The sequence below is a fragment of the Falco peregrinus genome, chromosome 2, assembly GCF_023634155.1.
Source record: "Falco peregrinus isolate bFalPer1 chromosome 2, bFalPer1.pri, whole genome shotgun sequence".
In the NCBI taxonomy this organism is placed as follows: domain Eukaryota; kingdom Metazoa; phylum Chordata; class Aves; order Falconiformes; family Falconidae; genus Falco; species Falco peregrinus.
Window position 1 is genome coordinate 47,716,834 of NC_073722.1, and position 19,302 is coordinate 47,736,135.

The 19,302-nt window shown below is 37.6% G+C and overlaps 1 protein-coding gene across 3 annotated transcripts in view; it reads left to right on the forward strand.

The window, feature by feature from the left end:
* Positions 1-260: 260 nt before the first annotated feature.
* CFAP99 (cilia and flagella associated protein 99) overlaps positions 261-19,302 on the forward strand; it is a 63,736-nt gene continuing 44,694 nt past the window's right edge. For 2 of the 3 annotated variants that reach the window (XR_008746077.1, XR_008746078.1), the window contains exons 1-4: positions 262-554; positions 3,367-3,494; positions 15,341-15,485; positions 18,340-18,434. Coding sequence is in view for 1 of the 3 variants with exons in the window: in XM_055797471.1 (XP_055653446.1) it covers positions 3,375-3,494; positions 15,341-15,485; positions 18,340-18,434 (360 nt within the window). In the remaining 2 variants the exon portion in view is untranslated. Of the gene's footprint in view, positions 555-3,366; positions 3,495-15,340; positions 15,486-18,339; positions 18,435-19,302 lie in introns of all 3 variants that reach the window. The other variant, XM_055797471.1, reaches the window with a different exon arrangement.

Below are 19,302 nucleotides of genomic sequence, written 5' to 3' on the forward strand. Positions count from 1 at the left end.
ACGCGAAGGGGGCGGAGAGACGACGTGCCCCGGCATGCCACGCCTCGCAGCTGGAGGGGCGGGGCCAGGCGCCGCTGCCCGGTGGGTGCCGGGGCTTGTAGTCTGCTTCGCGGGGCGCGCCCGGCCCAGGACCGCAAGCCCCTGCCCGTGGCAAGCCCCTGCCCGTGACAGCCTGCCCTACCCGGTCGCTTGACAGCCGGCTGATTGTTTCCTCGCCGCCCGTGAGCACAAAACGTCGCGAGGGGAGGGCGGAACGAATTGCTTGGCAACGGCGCCAAACAATCGCCGCCATCTTCTTTTCAGCCCGGGTAGTTCTTTGCTGCTGGGTCGGGCCGTTCCGCGGCGCGGAGGCGGGCGCGAAGGAGAACTACAGCTCCCGGCAGCCCCTGCGCCCCTTGGCAACGGCGTCGGGCCGGGTCGGGCCGAGCCGCCGGCGGCCGCGCCGGGGTCTCTGCGGCCTGGGGGTCCGCGCCGCCGCTCCCGCCACGCTGATCGGGGAGCGCCAAGCTCCGGCGGGCACGCAGAGGGCCGCCCGGACTGGCGGGGCCAGCCAGGTACGGGACCGGGCAGCGCCGTGCTGAGGGGTCGCCCGTGGGGGCAGGGGCCGCTGCGCGCCCGCGCATTTACCTCAGGCGGCGGCGGCGCCCGCCCAGGGGCCCGGGGTGTTGCCCCCATAGGCCTCGCGGGCGACTGCTGGGCAGCTGTAGCCGTACGTGGCACCTGAGACAACAGAAACGGGTAAAATGCTTGATGTGTGAAGTGCCAGGGCCCCCGGGCAGGCTTACAACTACTTCACTCGTTTATGACGTGTTTATAAATACAAAAGATCAGCGGGGCCCGTGTTACACAGTAGACAGGATTGCTGGGCTTTGCTCCCAGCACTGTCACTCACTCTTGTGCTTTTGGGCATGTAGCCAGCCTTGGTCTCCTTTGGCTTAGCTATCTCGTGAATATAATACAACTTATTTCCAGAAGGTTTCATACAATGGATATTTAATTGTAAAGTCCCACAAGATGCTAGGTAAAGAAATAGTGTCAAGTAAAATACTTGTAATAGGTATGCAAAACACTGAAATATATGCAAATTAGAAATAAACTTTGGGTCCAGGCCATAGCTGCTCAGGGTGAATCTTTTCCATCTGACACTTTGCTGCCTTAAGGGAGGAATCTGCTGAAAACAGGACCTGTGCCCCGAACTGCTCTCTGCTACGCTCAGCTGACAGTCAGCGATGCAGAGAAGTCCGAGTAAATGAAAATGGCAGGATGTAACCACTGGGACAATTGTGCCGTGTATTCAGTGGCTCTTTTTCTAGCACACAGTCGAGAGAAACACCTATTCCATCTTGAGTAGTAACTACTTGATCTGTATGAATTTTGCAGGGAGGCTTAGTTCAGCCCTCTTTTTAAGGACAGCTTTTGTCAGAGAAAATGCAGTCACAGTCTTTCTAGATTAGGAACACGGGAGCAGATGGAAAACCTGAAGAAATCTTTCAGGCCATTGAAACCAGTCCCTAAAATTGTGGACAGCTTTATCCTTCCTAACTGCTTTCAAAATATTTCCAGGCTCCATTGTAAAATGAGAGTCAGGTTCTTACCTCCTTTCACTGAAATTCTGCATCTGATAATGGAAGAAATTTTCTACCATTTTGTACATAGTATAAATTTATATCCTTTGTATACCTAACAATTAGAATATTCTAAATGGCTGTGTGGAAATAAGGGCGATTGTCATAACACAAAGCATTTTATTTCTGATGTGTATGTTTTAAAACAATGATAATAACAGTGGTTTCTTTAAATACAATCACAAGTGAAGTTCTTTCTATTAAGAACCACTGTATGTCCAGAGTTCTCGAGGTGTTACTATATGTCTTAGTCTTCATATTCCAGATTTTGGGTTTAATGGTTATGTGGAGGGGAAGAGTGAATATCAGCATGTATGGAGCATGAGAGCTCAAACTTATTTCTGCTGTGCCAGAAGAAAAAATATTTGTCACTGGTAGAGCTGTTGGACCCTGAATTATGACTCAGCCTGAATGAATATGGAGGTATTTCTTTCTCCCTTATCCAAAATCCCTTGTGAGTGTAAGAACCTTGACAGGTACAGAGAAACAGATCATGATTCTCAGAGGAGTGGAGAAACAGTGATTCCCCCTGTGACAGAGACACAGTAGCACCTCTTTTTATTTGCCATTCCTTGTCATGATCCAGCCCTGTTTTACTGGACTTTTTTTTTAATTGGACATTTTGTCTTGATTATACCAGGTAACTAAATGCCTGTATTGACCATAATCACAGACAAACTTTTTTTTCAGTGGTTTGAGATTAGTAATTAGAAGTGTTGTTTCAGCAGTTATTATGGTGTATGGTAGTGCTGACAGGCAGAGTACAAAAACACCATGTCTGGAAATGTTGTGATATCCTTTTAAAACAAGAAATGAATTATCTTTACCACAGTGGGAATGAATCATCTTGATCAAGCATTCTTTTCTAACATCAAAATATTATGATATATAAAATACAAGAACGATTTTCAAAAATGTATTTTTATTTTCACCATGGAAAATTACTTCTGTATACATTTTTTCCCTTGGCTAAAACATATTGCTGACTTTCAGCCCTGATCTTTACTATCATTTGTCTTTCATACACAACAACACGTGCATGTGTATAAACAAATGCTTTATATTTCTTGCCATGTGAACATTAAAATCAACACAGCCAGTTCTACAAACTCTCACACATACGAGTAAGACATCATTTGAGATAGATGTAATCCAATCATTTCACAAAAAAAGCATCAAACCTAAGAAGTACCCAACTGCTGTGCCTTCAGAAACCTAGACTACTGGTGCGTTGCCCACCTTGCTGACCAACACTGTCTCATTGCTGCCTTAGAATTCCTCTGTGTTCCTATTTTTTTTGTTGTTTTGGAAAAATAGGCTGTTAATAGCAACATATGATAAGATTTAAGACTAAAATTTTTCTTTCAGTTGCATGTCACTGGGAAGAGCAATATATTAAATAGGACCTGTACAGCATACATGCAAACATTCATGCTTTTCTCTAGTATCATCTTTGTATTTCATCAGATAACCTGATACAGAAACCATTTTAGGTATCATTCTAAGGATTTTTGAGACGTTTCCAGAATAAGAAATATGTAATTATGTCTTCTATTTTATTGTTGTTTTTATTGTATTTTCATTTCTCCTGTTAGCTGTTCTGAGTAACTGTGATTTTGAAAGCTTGACCTAGATGTTCTCTTCTACATTACTGCAGTATATCTTCTCTATGAGCCTATCAACATACATTATGCTACAACTGAAGGAGGCATGAAAAATTAATGATTTACTATATTTATAGGATTCTCCATGGTGAAGATGGTCAGCCATGGAAAACATATCGCAATAATAGTCCAACAGCTTAACAAATTTAACCCTGAAAATCAGAGCATGGAGGATTTCTTGAATGAATCAGCCAAGATGCTGCAGGTATATTCAGTTTCAGTTTACCTTACATAGTTTACTTCATTTTAAACTGTTATTTTAAATATAAAGGTAGCTGTTTTCTAATATGTTGTTGTAACTTGCATAGATTTTTCTTACAGTGACATTTTTCATTTGTGAGTAAAGTCCAAATTTCTTATGGTTATCACCACAAAACAAGGAAGTAAAGATCAGAGTGTCTGAAAAACTACCTGGATAGCAACAAAAAATGGGAAAGCAACAACCTTCTAAAATGGATCTGACAGTGATAGGGCAAGCTTCTCTTCCTCTTCTAAGCTGTTTTGTAATTTCCTATCTCCTTTCCTCCTTCCAAATAGAAGTTTCTGTAGCACCACCCATTTCTATGTATGAATGCAGTTCAGATGCTGACTCTCAGCATCAGGTATTCTTGCCGTGAGGACGTAAGTGACCATCAGAACAGTGGGATAGAAGCAAGTGACAGTAAATTGACTACCTGATTTTAGTCTAATACTGCCAAGAAACCAGACCAAGATTTCTCAGTATGCAGCTATACCAGCTGAAGCAGTTCCTGTCCTTTCCTGATCATAGTCTGTTACCTCTTCCTATCTCATTGTCCTCGGTGCCACCCTGACTTGTGCTGATGCAGCCACCCGACTGAATCAGCTTTAGAAAATCACTAAGGGAAGACAGTAATATTGTTTAGACTGCTATTGTCTGTGCATGCCATGTATTATCAAACTACATTGTTGGAGCCCTGATTCCACACTGACATGAAGCTCCAGTGCTCATTTCCACTTCTGACAATAAAGTGCGAATCACTGCTATTCCAGTTAGATGGTCCTTTACATTGATTTTGCATAAACACAAATAACTACAAGAATATAAAACTGTGGAGGTGTGATATGAAAATCAGAGGCTGAGTCAGTGGATCCATACACATTTCTTGGGTGCTTGCTTTCTTGAACAGTTTCCACTCAGGCCCCTAATTTCTGCTACTGTCCATCTGCCTTGTAGTACTGGCATAACATTGTGTGTTCATATGCTGAATTACATCAGGGAAATGATCCAGTTTCAAAATAATCATTTTTCACTGGGCAGAGAGCAGGTAAATTCAGCTACCACTGCTGCCAAAATAAATACATGTAAAAATTAATGTTCAGATCATTGTTCTTCCTAGCCCAGGGAAGGTGATACAAAGATAAAAGTAGCAGTAACTCCATTAGAGAAACATGAATCTTAAGTTTCATAATAAACCCTTTCAAAAGGGGAAGAGCTGGGGGGATAGCTGATGCCAAAGGTAGGGCAGAAATCTTTCTCTGGGATAGTTTCAGCTCAGTTACTACATAATATTTTTACTGTGAATTTATCCAAGAAAGTAAAATGTAAGATCTATGTTTATATAAAATTCAGCTTTGTTTTAGTACCAAATGGGTGATTATAATTCATCATGGAAAATACACTTCATTTCTTTCTTTTTGTTTCATAATAGTATATGATAGTAAAAACATTGCAGAATTTTTCTACACATCATTTCCAGGCTTGGCGACTTACCAGTTAGACAATATTAACTGACCCATGCAGAAACTTCCTCCAGTTTGTATCCTGATTAATGCCATCACTTTAAATCACAGACTAAATTTAAGCCTGTAGGTCTTATGCTAGCAGCATGACAGATAGCAAACCTTGTGCTGTGTACGAATGACCAGACAAAAATCAGGAGGGTCAGATACCAAGAGCACAAATCTAAATAATTGCAGGACACAGCTCTCTTTGTATTTATTTACTTACTTGAGTATGCAGTGTACCAGACTTGACTTTTCTACAAGTTACTATCTCCTATTCTATTAGACTTTTCTAATTGGTTAATTAATTTTCCATCCCCTAAAAGTACAGTCAGATTCCATTAATTATCAACACTGTACGTTTCATTGATATTATATATCTTTATTGTATTTGGATGGTTTACAGTCCTTATGTCCTTCTAATATGATATCTGAGGTGTGTTGTCTAACTCTTTGATAACTTGTTGATGACCTACATAAAATATGCTTGTTAAGCTATTGTCCAGCTGTTTGTGATTGTTCCTGGTGAAACAAACATTTTTGAGCTAGATTATTTATCACAAAATAAAAAGACAGCACACACAGGTCATTCCAGAATATGTTCAAGTTTGTTCAGCACCCCAGTAGTGTCTCTGCTGAGCTACAGAAGCCCCTGTGGATGCCAGTATTGTCAAGTGCCAGATTCTGGAGATAAGTACTTCTGACAGCCACATATTCTCACTTCAACTGCAAGGAACAGATAGCAAAAGACATTTTACAGAGCAAAACTTCTGTCAGAATGAAGTAGGTTTCCAAAAGCAATATAAATGTTTGTAGGAGCTGAACAAAAGTAAATAAAATGACTTGTTTGGAAATCTAAGAAATGAAATGAGGAGAGGGGCATCCTTGGCTGATCAGAAATGGGGGATGACATCAGTGAAGAATAAGAGATAATAGGTAGAATGGAACCAAGTTGTGAAGCGTCTTGATAGCAAAGACAGGTAGCTTTCATTTTATGTGCTAGAATCAACCATGAGATGCTAGGTGGAGTCAAAACTGGTCAAAACAATGGACTAGCAGAACAGTCTTAACAATAGCATTCCAGAGAGTTGATTTGCTAGAGAAGGATTGGATTAGTTAAACCCAGGAAAGAGATGTTTATTACAATAAAATAGAGAATTTTCAGGCACTACCTTAGATTTTTAGCTATGAAGTGATAGAAAAATACTACTTGAAACCTACTGTTAACAAAAGAGTGAAGATGTGCACATAAACTGGTTGGAGAGCAGTCTACATGAAAAAGGACCTCTGAAGTCATGGGCTTGACTGACAGGCAGGGTGACAATAGTACCAATAATTGAGGAAAGAAGTAGCATGAGAGCGCGGAAGTTTTGTTTTAACATCGCTGAAATTAGGCTGACAACAACAGCAAGGAAATGTCACAGAGAGAGGCCAGCATTTTAGACTGCAGTTTAGGGTTCTTATTTGCGTACATGATAAATGTGAATATGTTATGAGAGGAAGTTGGATTTAGTGCTAAGGGAGTAAGTCTGGAGGGCACATTCTGTCTTGATCCAAATATTCCTGTCAGCTGTCTAGCAGGGACATAAGACCATTCTTGTGGGAACCCTTGCAAATTAAAGCAGTAAAAATTGCTGGTGAAGTGAGGCACAGGAAAATAAGTGAAAGCAGGCAAGCAAATAGGTTAAAATTAAAGGCTTTACAATATGAATATATAAAGAAAGAGGCATAAAATCCAAAGCGTCAAAGCCATAGTGTGAAAATATACTTGCTTTGCAAATGATAGCAAGAAGTTACTGGTAGATTTCCATATTAGATCTTTTACTAAGTGTAGAATTGGTCTTTGTTGAATGCTTTGTTCAAAATCCAACACAACATTTCTGTTGGTTTCACTATGCTGCTGCAAAGGTGACACAATCCAGAGATTTGTGTATTAACTCTTCAGATTTTCTTCTTAGTTTCTAGATGCTCTAATTTTACTTACATGTAAGGTTAGAAAAATAATTAACACAAAACCCAGAATATGTTATTGTGCAAAATAATAATAGTATAGTTTGCTCTTTCATAAAGGCTGTGTAGAAGTGTTTATGTTATCAGTCCACAGTGGTTGGGAAATGGCCGTACTGTAGAGCTCTGGAATACTCTTACTCTTGCCCTCAAACTTACTTTCCCAGGTTTAACCTGGCCTAGCTCCATCTCTTCAAGTTGATTCCAGTACTATTGTCACTGTCCAGCAAGTCCAGCTTGCCTCTTGGTTTTGTTCTGCTCACTGCAAAGTTCTTGCACGTTCAGTTCCAGTCTTTACTGTACCTAAATCAAATCAGAAATCTCTCTCTTCAAGCTGAAGCCCACAGGAGGCACATGTCACAGAGAAGATAGGTAAGACAGATTCTTTTCTATCAGTTTGAGCTCCCAGACTCACCCAGCGTGGCTTGTCCCAGTCTCATCCTGTATTGTAGTGAAAGATCTGCTTGCCCTGGGCTGGGCATGGTAAAGGCACACAGAATCTTCAGGGAAGATTACTGCTACAGTATAAACTCACACAAAACATATGCAAATGGATATTTTTCACTTGGCAAAATGTGCATGGATTTTCATAAGAAAACCAAAAGGCCAAATTTGTAAGTCACTGCATGGCCCCTGTGTGCCACTTTGCAAATACATCCCTAGCTGTTTCCTTGAATTTGATTTGCAACTGCTTAGTATTTCCAAATAGCTAGTTAAAAAAATGGAAGTTTTGACAACTTTCTATTAAATATCAGTTTATTTTATCAGACCATGTGAGCTACTCTCATCTTGTTCCTCTTGATTAGTATGGGAGGGTATCCATTAACTTAACAGAAGCAGAAGCAACTTCTTGATTATTATTATTTTTAATTCTTATTGCAGCTTTATCATTTTACTTAAATATCAATGTTTCCATCTCAACATGTTCTCTCATTATAGGAAATCTTGTTGCAAGCTTTGAGATAGAAATCTGTTTGGAAAACATTTGGTGTACAGTCTGTTTCCAAGTATATTCCAGAGTCATTGCCCAAAGTCAGAAGCATTACTCTGTACACATATTGGTGTAGATGAGATAAGTAGTTGGCCATCTTTATTTATAGAGAAACGATGGCGTTAGATACTGTTATCAAGAGTTATGTTTTTCTAGCTGTTTGTGAGATTTAGCTTTACACAGTCCCTTTACAGTAACAGTGGTCACACATCTAATCACTGTGTACTGCTTTGAAAAAGTACCCATCTTTCCCTGCACTTTTGTAATTGAGGCAGATCAAGCAGATAACATATCCAATAACTGTTAGGATACATTTTTCTTTTTCACTTATTGCACTTTGCAGCCACTCAGTATTTCAATATACAAATAGGGAATCAGAAAATTAGTTCTAAAGGAATAGAAAGTGAATTTTAAAAAGCAGATATTAGACCATTACTTTGACAGTTCAGGTCTGTCTGAACCACTGTATATATAAAGATAGAATCATCTTTTGGTGTGATGGAAATGTATAACTAAATTGCTGGAGCGCCAGGTAGTTAATAGTGTTTAGAACCAAGGCATCAAAAGAGAACATAATCTGTGCAAGGCCACTCAGGAAGCAAGAGAGAAAGATAAGCTCCAGTCTTAGTTCCTATCTTCCAATTCCTAGTTCAGGCTTCTGTATAAAAGCGGAGTTAGCAAAATTCACTGGCTATTACCATCCTGGTTTTAGAGAAATACAAATGAAATATGGTAAGGATTTTTAATGCTTGAATAGTGGGAGATAAATAACATGGTTTCCTCTAATTAGAATGTGATCAAAATTAGTATAGAGGTGATTCTTTGTTAAACTCCATACATTTTATTTCTGCAACATGTGAATTTTATATCATAAAAAGAATTTCTATTTGTTGCACGCAGTGAATAATCAGATTTGATTGTCTTCCAGGAAGAAAACTACACTTTGAGTTGTAATTCAGTTATTTACAGTCTTCATGTTTATTGTATTTTAAGTTATGATGTTTATAACATAATATTGGACTTGTTTTTCACTGCAAATATTTTCAGTAAGAATGTAGTTTTATTATTAACATGATGGGTTATTCCTAGTTGCAATAAACAAACCTTCACCTTCAATCATGAAGAATCATATTATGTCCCTCAGACCTCCTAAAAACAAGTAAGTGCAAATAAATACTTTTTCTTCAATGTTGTGAGCTTGTTATTACAACAGAATTCAATTTGAATTATCCTGAATAGCACATTAACTTAAAATAATTCTTTATGTCTATCTCAGTTCTTTAAGGTATTGGTATTCACATTCAAATTTACATCTGTACTTCTGTTCTTCATTTGAATGCCCAAACTACTTCTCCTAAATGCGGTTTAATAGACCTTTCCTCAGACTGGTGCCCTCCAGGTTATATCTTCATTCTTGTGTGCTAACCCCCCCATCTTTTTATTAAGTATTCTTCAATTAAATCTATCAAAAATGATCCATGTCCAGAGTGATCCTTGATGCAGTGTACATTGTACATAAGGATATAATTTCATCAGTCCATTTACAGAAATGGACTGCAGCTGTTCATTTTTGAAAAAAGATTAAGTTTTGTATCTAATTGAAGCATCCCAGGCATCTTTTCTTCCTTGTGACTGTTAGAATCAAGCTTTTGCTATGATAATAAGAGACAGATTTTAACACAGAAGTTACCATGCAATGTTTGTGCCTTTCTCTATGCAAATAATTCACCTTACTTTCAGTGGAATTACTTATTTCAATTGGAGTTGCAGGATCAGAACCATCATACTGACCTTTATACATTCCATCTACTGAAAACCTTATTTCTGCAAAATCAGAACTGCCACCCCAAATTCACTGTTTTACTCCTTTATCCCTCTCATGTTGATAGCAAGATGAACCTGTTTATGAGCTTTCCGTTTTGCAAGAACATGGTGTAATTTGGCATGACTCTTCATAGTTCTCATTTGTGTTGGTTCAGCTGTGTCTCACACATGCCCACTCAACTGTGAGTAAAATCCCCAAATGTCAAAAGTCATAGATGTGGTTTTAAATATGAAAATAATGAAATGGAAGATTATTTTGATGCAAGTGGTGGAAAAAATCCTACTAAACTATACAAGTCTAATTTTTGTATTAGTTACTGACATCAATGTAGCATAGGATCTTTCTAAGGAAAGGATGGAGTCTGATTTTTCTGCAATGTCCAGCTCATATGATTGAATATTAAGTACAAGGGAAAATAATGATAACTCTTCAAGGTGGTCAGCATTATCACTTGAAGATGAAAATACTACCTTGTAACTGCAACATAGACTGTGACTAGTAGAAGCAGGACGATTTTGTACTTATATCCTAAGATCCCAAATTTTTTTCCCCCCTTGAAATTGCTGGAAGCGTTTTCGCTGACTTCAGAGCAAAAGAGGACTGAGTTCTGGAGACCGATTCAAAGTCACTAGGAATATTTTCTTTCATTTCCACAGCATTTTGATTAGACCCTTGGAGAGGACTAGCACTGATATCTGAAACACTATAAATTAATCAGACTTCATCTGCAAAATATGCATATTCTGCCCAGCAGTAGAAAAGTTCAGTACATATTATTACACTGTTCTTTCAGGAGGTGAAAGCTTTTTTATCTTTTCATCAAATATTATCTTCTTTCTAAAATGTCTGTATCACCTTAAACTTAATCCTTATCCTGAGATGTCTCAAACAGGACATGGCTGATGTTCCTTTCCTTCCTTCTCTCTAGAAAGAAAAGCTTTTCTTTCTCTTCTTACCATCCTTTTTCTGACCTCTCTAGCCCTTAAACAGGGGCCATTTTAACTATCCTTATTACCATAGACCCACCGTGGCAAAGCTTGCTTTTTGCAGATACTTCTCTATTTAATTCATGATATTTCTCGAACTAATACATGTTGAAAGTTGTTTGTGTACGAAGTCCTATGCTTAAGCTTTCTTACACAGTTTCTCCTCTCCTTGAAGAAACTTGACTGGTTCCCACCTACAGCTAAGTGTCAGGAAGCAAGGAAAATATGTCCATGGAAGCAGACTAGGGGCATTAGGGATTTCTCAAAAAGGGGAGGTAATGCCAGTCAGCACATATTCTGACAGGAGTCGCATTTTTTCACAGGATCATTCAGGATAATTTCAGACAGGATCAATCTTTTACTATACATACTTGGGAATCGGAAAAAGCTGAAATTAATTCCATAGAGAGAACACTTTGAGATGTTTGTATGAGAATGACATTTTGAACACATATAACTGTATTTTACTTACATCCAGTGCAGCTATTGGTCAACACAGTAATATATAGGCTTCCAAACATTAAAAATATAGGACCCTCCAGTATTCATCTACTGTAAACTTATTAGGCTTTACACAACAAAAAACTAAATAATAAGCTGTAACATTAGAAATAGAGAGGTTGTTTCCTGAGCATAGAATAGGCATATTGATTGAGATCTATTTTGTCTTCTGGTAAATTTGAATAATTGGTGGAACAGAAGATGATAGCTGCATGAGTTACTTTCATCTGTAACTGTATCTGGCTTTCCTCATCCTGAAGGACCCATGCAACACACTTGCAAACATAGCAAACTGGTGGTTGTTTCAGAGAAATACACGAGGTAAATTATACTTGAAAAGGTAAGAAGATGCTCTGAGAACAAAGGCTCACAAATTAGTGTTTATTAATTCTTGTTGCTACCAATGACTTGCTGTGTCACCTGGGGCAAATCTCTTATCTTCTCCATATCACAGTTCCTGCATTTACAAAATAATGTTAGCCAAAAGGAATCTCATTAAATTCAATTAATGTTAGCACAGTGTTTTGAGAATCTTGTTCAAAAGGTGTTGTAAATGTATAGTCTGTCATCATATTGTACTTTTCAGAATCATTTGATCCACTTTTGAAATACATCCCACTGACATAAAATGCCACATAAAGCCACACAGAAAGAATGCACTTAGGAATTAGTGCTAAAAATTACACCTACCCAACGTATTTCTTTCCCAAAGCAATTATGATTTCAGATATAATGATAAACTGTAAATATCCTTGATGGAATTTGTTGAGGACACAGTGCACTTTCTCTACAGAGTATCCTAACTGTTTTAAAGCATTGGCTTGTTTTTTGATTCACTAGATTATCAGGAGGGCTTAACCAACAACTGGCTCACCTTTGAGATTTCTTATCCAAGTACTCATCCTGCCCAGTCTTGTTTAGTTTATTATGGTGAGATCACTTCCTTAGATGACATAGCTGCAGGCTGCTTAACTATTCTCAATTTGTGTGTGTAGAAATGGAACACAGTACTGTTTGTAGATGAAAGCAGATTTAATTGGTAATATTTCATGAGAAGACATTTTGGCTTGTGCTCCACAGAATTACCAATCAGTACTGATGTTCTGGGGCACAGTTTGTCCCCAGGCTGCACCTCCTGTCACCTTGTTGCTTAGCTCGAGGCCATGCAGTAGTTATGTACTGTCTTGCTCGGGGAGTAAGCGAGAGTAAGCACTTATTTCTGTGTTGTCCTAACAACTAACTTGTGACTGACTTGTTAACTTGTTAACTTGTTAACGGAACAGTAAAAGCAGAGCAAATGTAAATATGCAATTGAATTGTAATGCTGTAGTCTTTACTGTATAGGAGATATGATTTGGAAACTGGTGTCATCTAGTTATTACCTGTTTGTCTACTTTTGGTCATCTCTCCAAAGTACATTAGAAAAGCACTGCTTTGTTATAGTACTTTATACATGTATGATGTATCAAAGTACCCAGAAGGTGAATGCAAAAATTCCAATCAAATAAAGATCTTGGAAACAATTTAAATTCTAGCTTTCTAATGCAGATAGTCGTGAGAGTTTTTGCAGGGCTTGTTACCAATGGGCTTGCCTCCAATGGGCTTGTCCAGTTTTACTATGGACTTTCTGTTTATTACCAGGGCTACTGTTGTCTGCAGATTGATCTGTTCATTGACAGAGCAGCATTTGTTCAAGGGGACCATGTGTTTTAGATTCAAAATGCCACAGTCCTACTTTTACCGGAACTATGTCATCCTCTCTCACTTTGCCATTCAGATATTTAGATTTGCATTTGCCTTTTGTGGCAAATTCTCAGGTAACTCATACCAAATAAGGTATATATGTTTGAGCATTTAGTGTGGAGTTAGATTTCTGGATTTTCTTTGTCAGTTTTGTGAAAGAATCTCCATGAATCTTCACCCAGAAAAGGTATATTTGGAATGGACTGTGTACCTCACAAGAATCCTCAGTGCTTAGCAAGATGGAGTCCATGCTTCCCATCAAATTAGTTTTTTTGCATATTTTCAGATGTATGGTCTCTTCCCTTTGCCCTTCCATTTGTGTCCATCCTCCATTTAAGCCCTTCTGTACCTCCTGTTTTCCACTACCTTCCTTTTTCACTCCTTTCTCTGTGCTGCTTCTTTGCCACCTCTCTCTAGTTGACTCCATTTTCCCAAATGCATTCCCCTTTATCTTTCTGTCTTCTCAACCACAACCTGTTGGTTCTTCTTTCTCTAGAGCTTTGATTAAGAATGTAGGTGATATGCTCCTTATTTGCACTCAGTCTCTGGTGCTGCCCAGCAAACTGTGAAGCTTCCATGTCTCCATGTAATGATAGTTTGGTTGCACTCTATTTCTTTTTATCCAACATACTGCATCACAGAATATATTCAGAGTCATACCTGATGACTTCAGTTATAGAAATAAAGCTTTTCTATGACTTTAACTATTATTAGCCTTAAGGACCTAAAACGCACAAACTGAGCTTGATTTTGATTCTCTATGTGTATCATTACTAATATTGTCTATTATAGTTCTGCTAGAGAGGTAGTCAGATGTATTAGTGTAATCCCAATGGCAGTAAAGAAATTATGCAGGTGTAATTTTGCCTGCATAGATGTGTATGTCTATACGCATATATAAATATATATTAATATGGAGACAATTATATGGAGGCACTATTTTTTTCTAGTGGTGATGCACAAACTGGAAGGAACAAAACCTGGCTTTTGAGCAGGAGTCGTGAGGAGAGTTATTCTTGCTCTGACTGGCAATGTGAGAAACTACACATGGAGTGATTCTGCGTAATTTTTTACATTTGAAAATTAGAACTGTAATTATAAACTTTTGCCTTGTATTTGCTCAGTCTCAAAGTCCTATATAGTGTCATACATCAGAAAACGCACATAGTTCCATCCAGCAGCCTATAATCATACCTTTAAACTAGAAATTAATCACATTAGGGAAATAAAGCAATCAATATGCTAGCAGATAGCCTACTAGGCAAGGTGAACCTCTCATCTGATGTATTATTGCAGCTCAGTTGTTTCCACATCTCAGAGCTGTGGGAAAGATCATATATTAAATGTGGACTACATGTTTTCAGAAGATGCACTTAGCTTCTTGGCTAACCTCCTTAAGTTAAAGAAGCATTGTTTGTCATTTTGTCATAGTGTGTCTGTCCTTTTTCAATTCCTTTAATAACAAACTGTTCTGGGCCTCAGGTTTTATTGCAAAGTTTGTAAGTGGTTTATACTAGTAGTTTATCTCATGCAGTAACAGATATTCTGCAGGTTATTTATTATGACTGAAACTCTGTAAAGTTCAGGAGCATTAAGACTTTTTAAAGAGATTATAAGGTAAGATCCAACTGGTGTGCAGTGAGCATCTGACCCTCCTTTTTCTGTTCTCTTGTGGTATTGCATGAACATTATGACTGAACGAGAGGACAGCTGGATAAGAACCAGTCTGCATTAACATGAATCTTGGCACTCACAGGTTTAGTTAAAATTCATCATGTTCTCCAATATTCGGTTACAGTAGCAGTTAAAGAGTCGTTTCCACAATCTCTGTCCAGGTTCTTCCCTGAATCTGATCTCACCAAGTAGCACAGACTTTACTGACAAAGAACACGTTTCCTACTGGAAACACACACTCTTACTGAAACTTAATCATTGCTCATAGCTCAGAAACTTCCAATTTTCTTTGCATTAACTGTTAATATTCACATATCAAGGCTTTTTAACTAAATGTGTATGTCAGCAAATAAACTGAAAGTTTAACATAGGGGAAGGTTACATTTTACTTAACAAGGGTCATTAATTTGTTAGGGCTGCCCATATTTGGTGGTATTAGAAGTGCATCAGCCCTACCAAAGGCGCTGCTATTTGTTATTCTTGTTTTCCATTTGCTTCAAAATGATTGTACTTCTGTTTGTACACAACTAGCATTTTCTTTCCAGATTACATTAATCATTATTAATTTTCTGTCTCTATAGACTCTTAACATGACAGAAGAAAAATTCGTGTTGGATACACTAGCTGGATGCATAGAATATAAACCCTTATTGGATGTAGTAGTCAATGCCTTTTTTGTTCAGGATGGGAGATACTGCCTGTTTTCTGAGCGTAATCTCTATGTAGGTAAGTTTTCTTCAAAACGCCAAATGTGCTTACCACAAAATTTTTAAAAATATTATTTTACTAGTGTAGGTCTTAATATTATATTACATTTGAAGCACTGTCATTGTGCCCAGTGCAATAACCATATGATGTAAAGCCTAAATCCTGGAATTGTTATTTAGTCTAGACTCTCACAGGTGTTAGCTGGAACCTAAGAAATTTTTTTTTTTTTTTTTTTTTACCTAAGAAAATTCAGCAGAATATGCCTACAGATTAGGTAACGTGCAGATGAAAAATAGCTTCAGTGGCTGGAAGAAGTATCTTGAAAGTTTAACCATCACTTAAAAAAATATTCTTCAGTGATTTCCTTTTATTCTCTTCTATGCAACCTAGTATCTGCCATTCAGATATGAAATTGTGTAACAAAGCTCTGTCTGCTGAGGATATGTCTCTATCCATACATGGGTTTCTTTGTTACTGATCATCACAGTGATGTAAATAGACTTCTGTCTGTCTCCATGAGTGAGGTCAATTATTTTGCTTTGATTAGTTACTCGGTTAGAATCAGTTACAAAACAACTGTATCTGATAGTATGAGCTAGTTAATCAGAGTTGTTGTTACTCCCAAAGTTATTTCAGGCATTGAGAAGTACATTAAAAAGTAATTTAAAAAATTTTTTATGCTGTGCATTTAATACACTTATACTGAGGTTGATTTATTAACTTGCTAAATAAGCTGGCATCAGAAATCACACTGGTATTGGTTCTGTAAGTCAGGTACATTCTGAAGCTTTGTGGGTACTTTCAAAAGTCCAGTCAATTTAATTCAAAGTCATTGAAAAATACAAAAACCCCATATCTAATACAAGTTTATCTGCATCTTGTGGTTTAAAATGTACTGATTTTTTATGCCATTTCTGGTTGCTTCTGTGATAGTCTGGAAAGGTATAGAAATTTAAATCAAATAACAAACAAAAGGGAACCTAAACTGTCAAGGATGAAGTTAAAAGTGTATTGAGTATATTCTAACTGGTAATGCTTCATTGTCTCCATTTCTCCAAAGCCATGTTTTTCACTGTCTGGGGCACATAAATTATACCTTTAAGCTGAGTGTTGCTATAATTGGATTGTCAGGACTGGTCCACTCAAAAGCCTCCATTAATCATAGGCAGAGGGTAGGCCATGGAAAATTTTCCTTTATCAACAAGTTGAGAGTCTAAGGTCATTGGCTTACATTTTTTTAAGCTGCTTGTGATTCCCTTTGCCAAGCTGCATTGACACTTAAATGATCAAAGCTGCTTAAAATGGCTGTTGCTATGTGTGAGCAGATTTGAATTTAATAAAGCTTGTAGGAGATAAATGTATATACTGCTAAGACTGCTTAAATATGTTGCTATGCTAAAGCACAAGACTGAATTGGCGGCAGCATATTGGTCAGAATTTACTGATTTTATCATTACTGTTTGGTGGCAGCTAAAATACTACAGTGCAAGTGAAGCCTGATTGATCGAAGTGGTTATGGTCAAATGAAAGCTGATACAGGAGCTCATGAACTTTACAGATCTGCAAAAATCTCACTGCACTGCCTGTGCCTCACCCTGTATCAAACTGCACAGTTTTGGATTTCCCAGAGAATTTCACAATTTAAAGACTTGGGTTTATTCTAATTTAGAATAAAACCAAAGATTACAACACTCTCTGTAAAATGGTCACTTGCAAAAAAAAAAAAAAAAAACCAAAAAACACCATACTAGAAATATGACTTTTTAGGGTTTTTTGTTAGTGTGGGTTTTTTTCGTTATGTATGATAAACTATGATTCTGGAACAGAAGAATAAGAGCTATCCTCTCTGAAAACATTAAAAACAGAGTATGTTGAAAAATTCACTATCAAAACTTTCTTTTATTTCTCCTGTTCATGTTAAATTTTCCCAGAATAAACTTGCTTACACTGAAAATTTTGGCTACATTATGAAAAAGCTGTTTCCAACAATGTAATAATGTCAGAAACTTTTCAGTCATGTTTCTCAGGAGCCATCTGACTCCTGTTCTCCCTGCCTGTTGCCAGACTAACGGAATTTCACTGATGGATTATGCAAATATTTGTTGTATAAACTGGTACTACTACCCAAAGAAACAAGGTGCCTGTTTTCTCATCACTGGCCACTCATTCTCACCCCTGTGTCATATCTTCTCTGGAGTTAGAACTTGTGTTTAGCAGACATCCAGTGAACTGATCAAGAAAGTGCTTCAGGGTAAAATTTACAATCTGTTTTAACTTGGTTGTGTGGGTGACTGTACTTGCCCAAGAGAAGAAACACCAGGAAGTGAAAGGATGGGATGAGAACAAGCAATTAGGGGTTGACAGAGCTGCTTATTTTAGTGGTGATGTTGGCATAGTGAAACAACTGTGAAATCATGGCAAGATCTTACTTTCAGCCTTGCAGGATTCCAGACACTACTATGGTAGTTCCCCCAGTTTTGCAAACACATACTTGCAAGCATCAGAAGGACCTCTGTGAATGACTTCAGATAACTACATTTGTTTTACATTTTTAATGTAAGTGGCTAGACCCTCAGCTGTTAGAATTCTATAAAATCATGTAGATTTGCACTAGGCTGGATCTAACTCACAAAGGAGATAATTTATATGAACTATAGCATAGAGTCATGATGCTAATAATGAACACAGAGTTAACATTATAACTTTGTATTACAATTTCTCATTGTCAAGCATTATGTTGCTCAGTTAGATAAACAATACTGAAGATTATTTAAAGTTACAGTAACAGCCTAAATCCCAGAGTACACTGAGTATAGAGTATAGGTTTGTTAGAATTACCTGCTGTATTTTAAATGTATGTATCTTTTGACAGTTATTTGTTACCTGGCTACTTTTCAACTAGAAGAGCTCGGTCTTCAGCACTTCAGCAGAATTGTGAAATCTCAGGACACTGCAAAAATGCAAAAGGTAATGAAACTACAAAATATTTTTTTAAAGAAAACTAATAATCTATTAATTGTGTTTGATTAATCAGATGACTTTTCTCAACTTTCAGGGTAATTTAAATTAAGTAATTAGTGTTACTTTCTGTTTAAATTCAGAATTAGTATTTTGTTATCACAAAAACCTTCCATTTCTATACTTGAACAGTGACTATCTCATATTCAATCAAAGATTAATTGGAAATGTATTTTATATCATCTAAGAAGGTAGAATAATCACATGATTTACAGTTAATGTGATTTCCAGTTGTCCCTCTAATTTGCATACTCACTCTTGGCTCTGCCCACGTTCTTTGACTTTAGGCAGGAGAAGTTTTTTCCATATACAATGAACCTATTGGAACTTGTTGTTCCTGCTGATTAGTGTTCTTTTTTCCCTGAACAACCCACTGCCACTTTGATTATCCAGCCTATTGCCCTTCCATCACTTTTTCTCCTTCCTAATACCACAATTGTTCATTTGGAGTTTGCATGTACCAATGAACCCATTAAAACATACATGCAATTGATCAAACCATTGCTGCCAAATAGAAAGCATGACAACAAAGTTCTGCCTGCTTTTTCTTCTCTGGAGCCACAAATTTGGGTTTCACTCCACTACTTGTTTGCTAATTTAAATGAAATTTATACAAATACAGATATCTTCTGCTTCTGTTTCAAAATGGTTGAAAGTGCTGATTATCTTAAAAGCTGTGTTCTAAAGAGGTGCAGAGGGACAAACTGAGCAGCAATTCCTTCTCATAAGCCCTGTTTTCTTAGGAAAATTGGCTAAAAATTAAATACTGGTGACACAGCATATGTGAACTTTGATCATCCAGATGTTTTTAAGTATA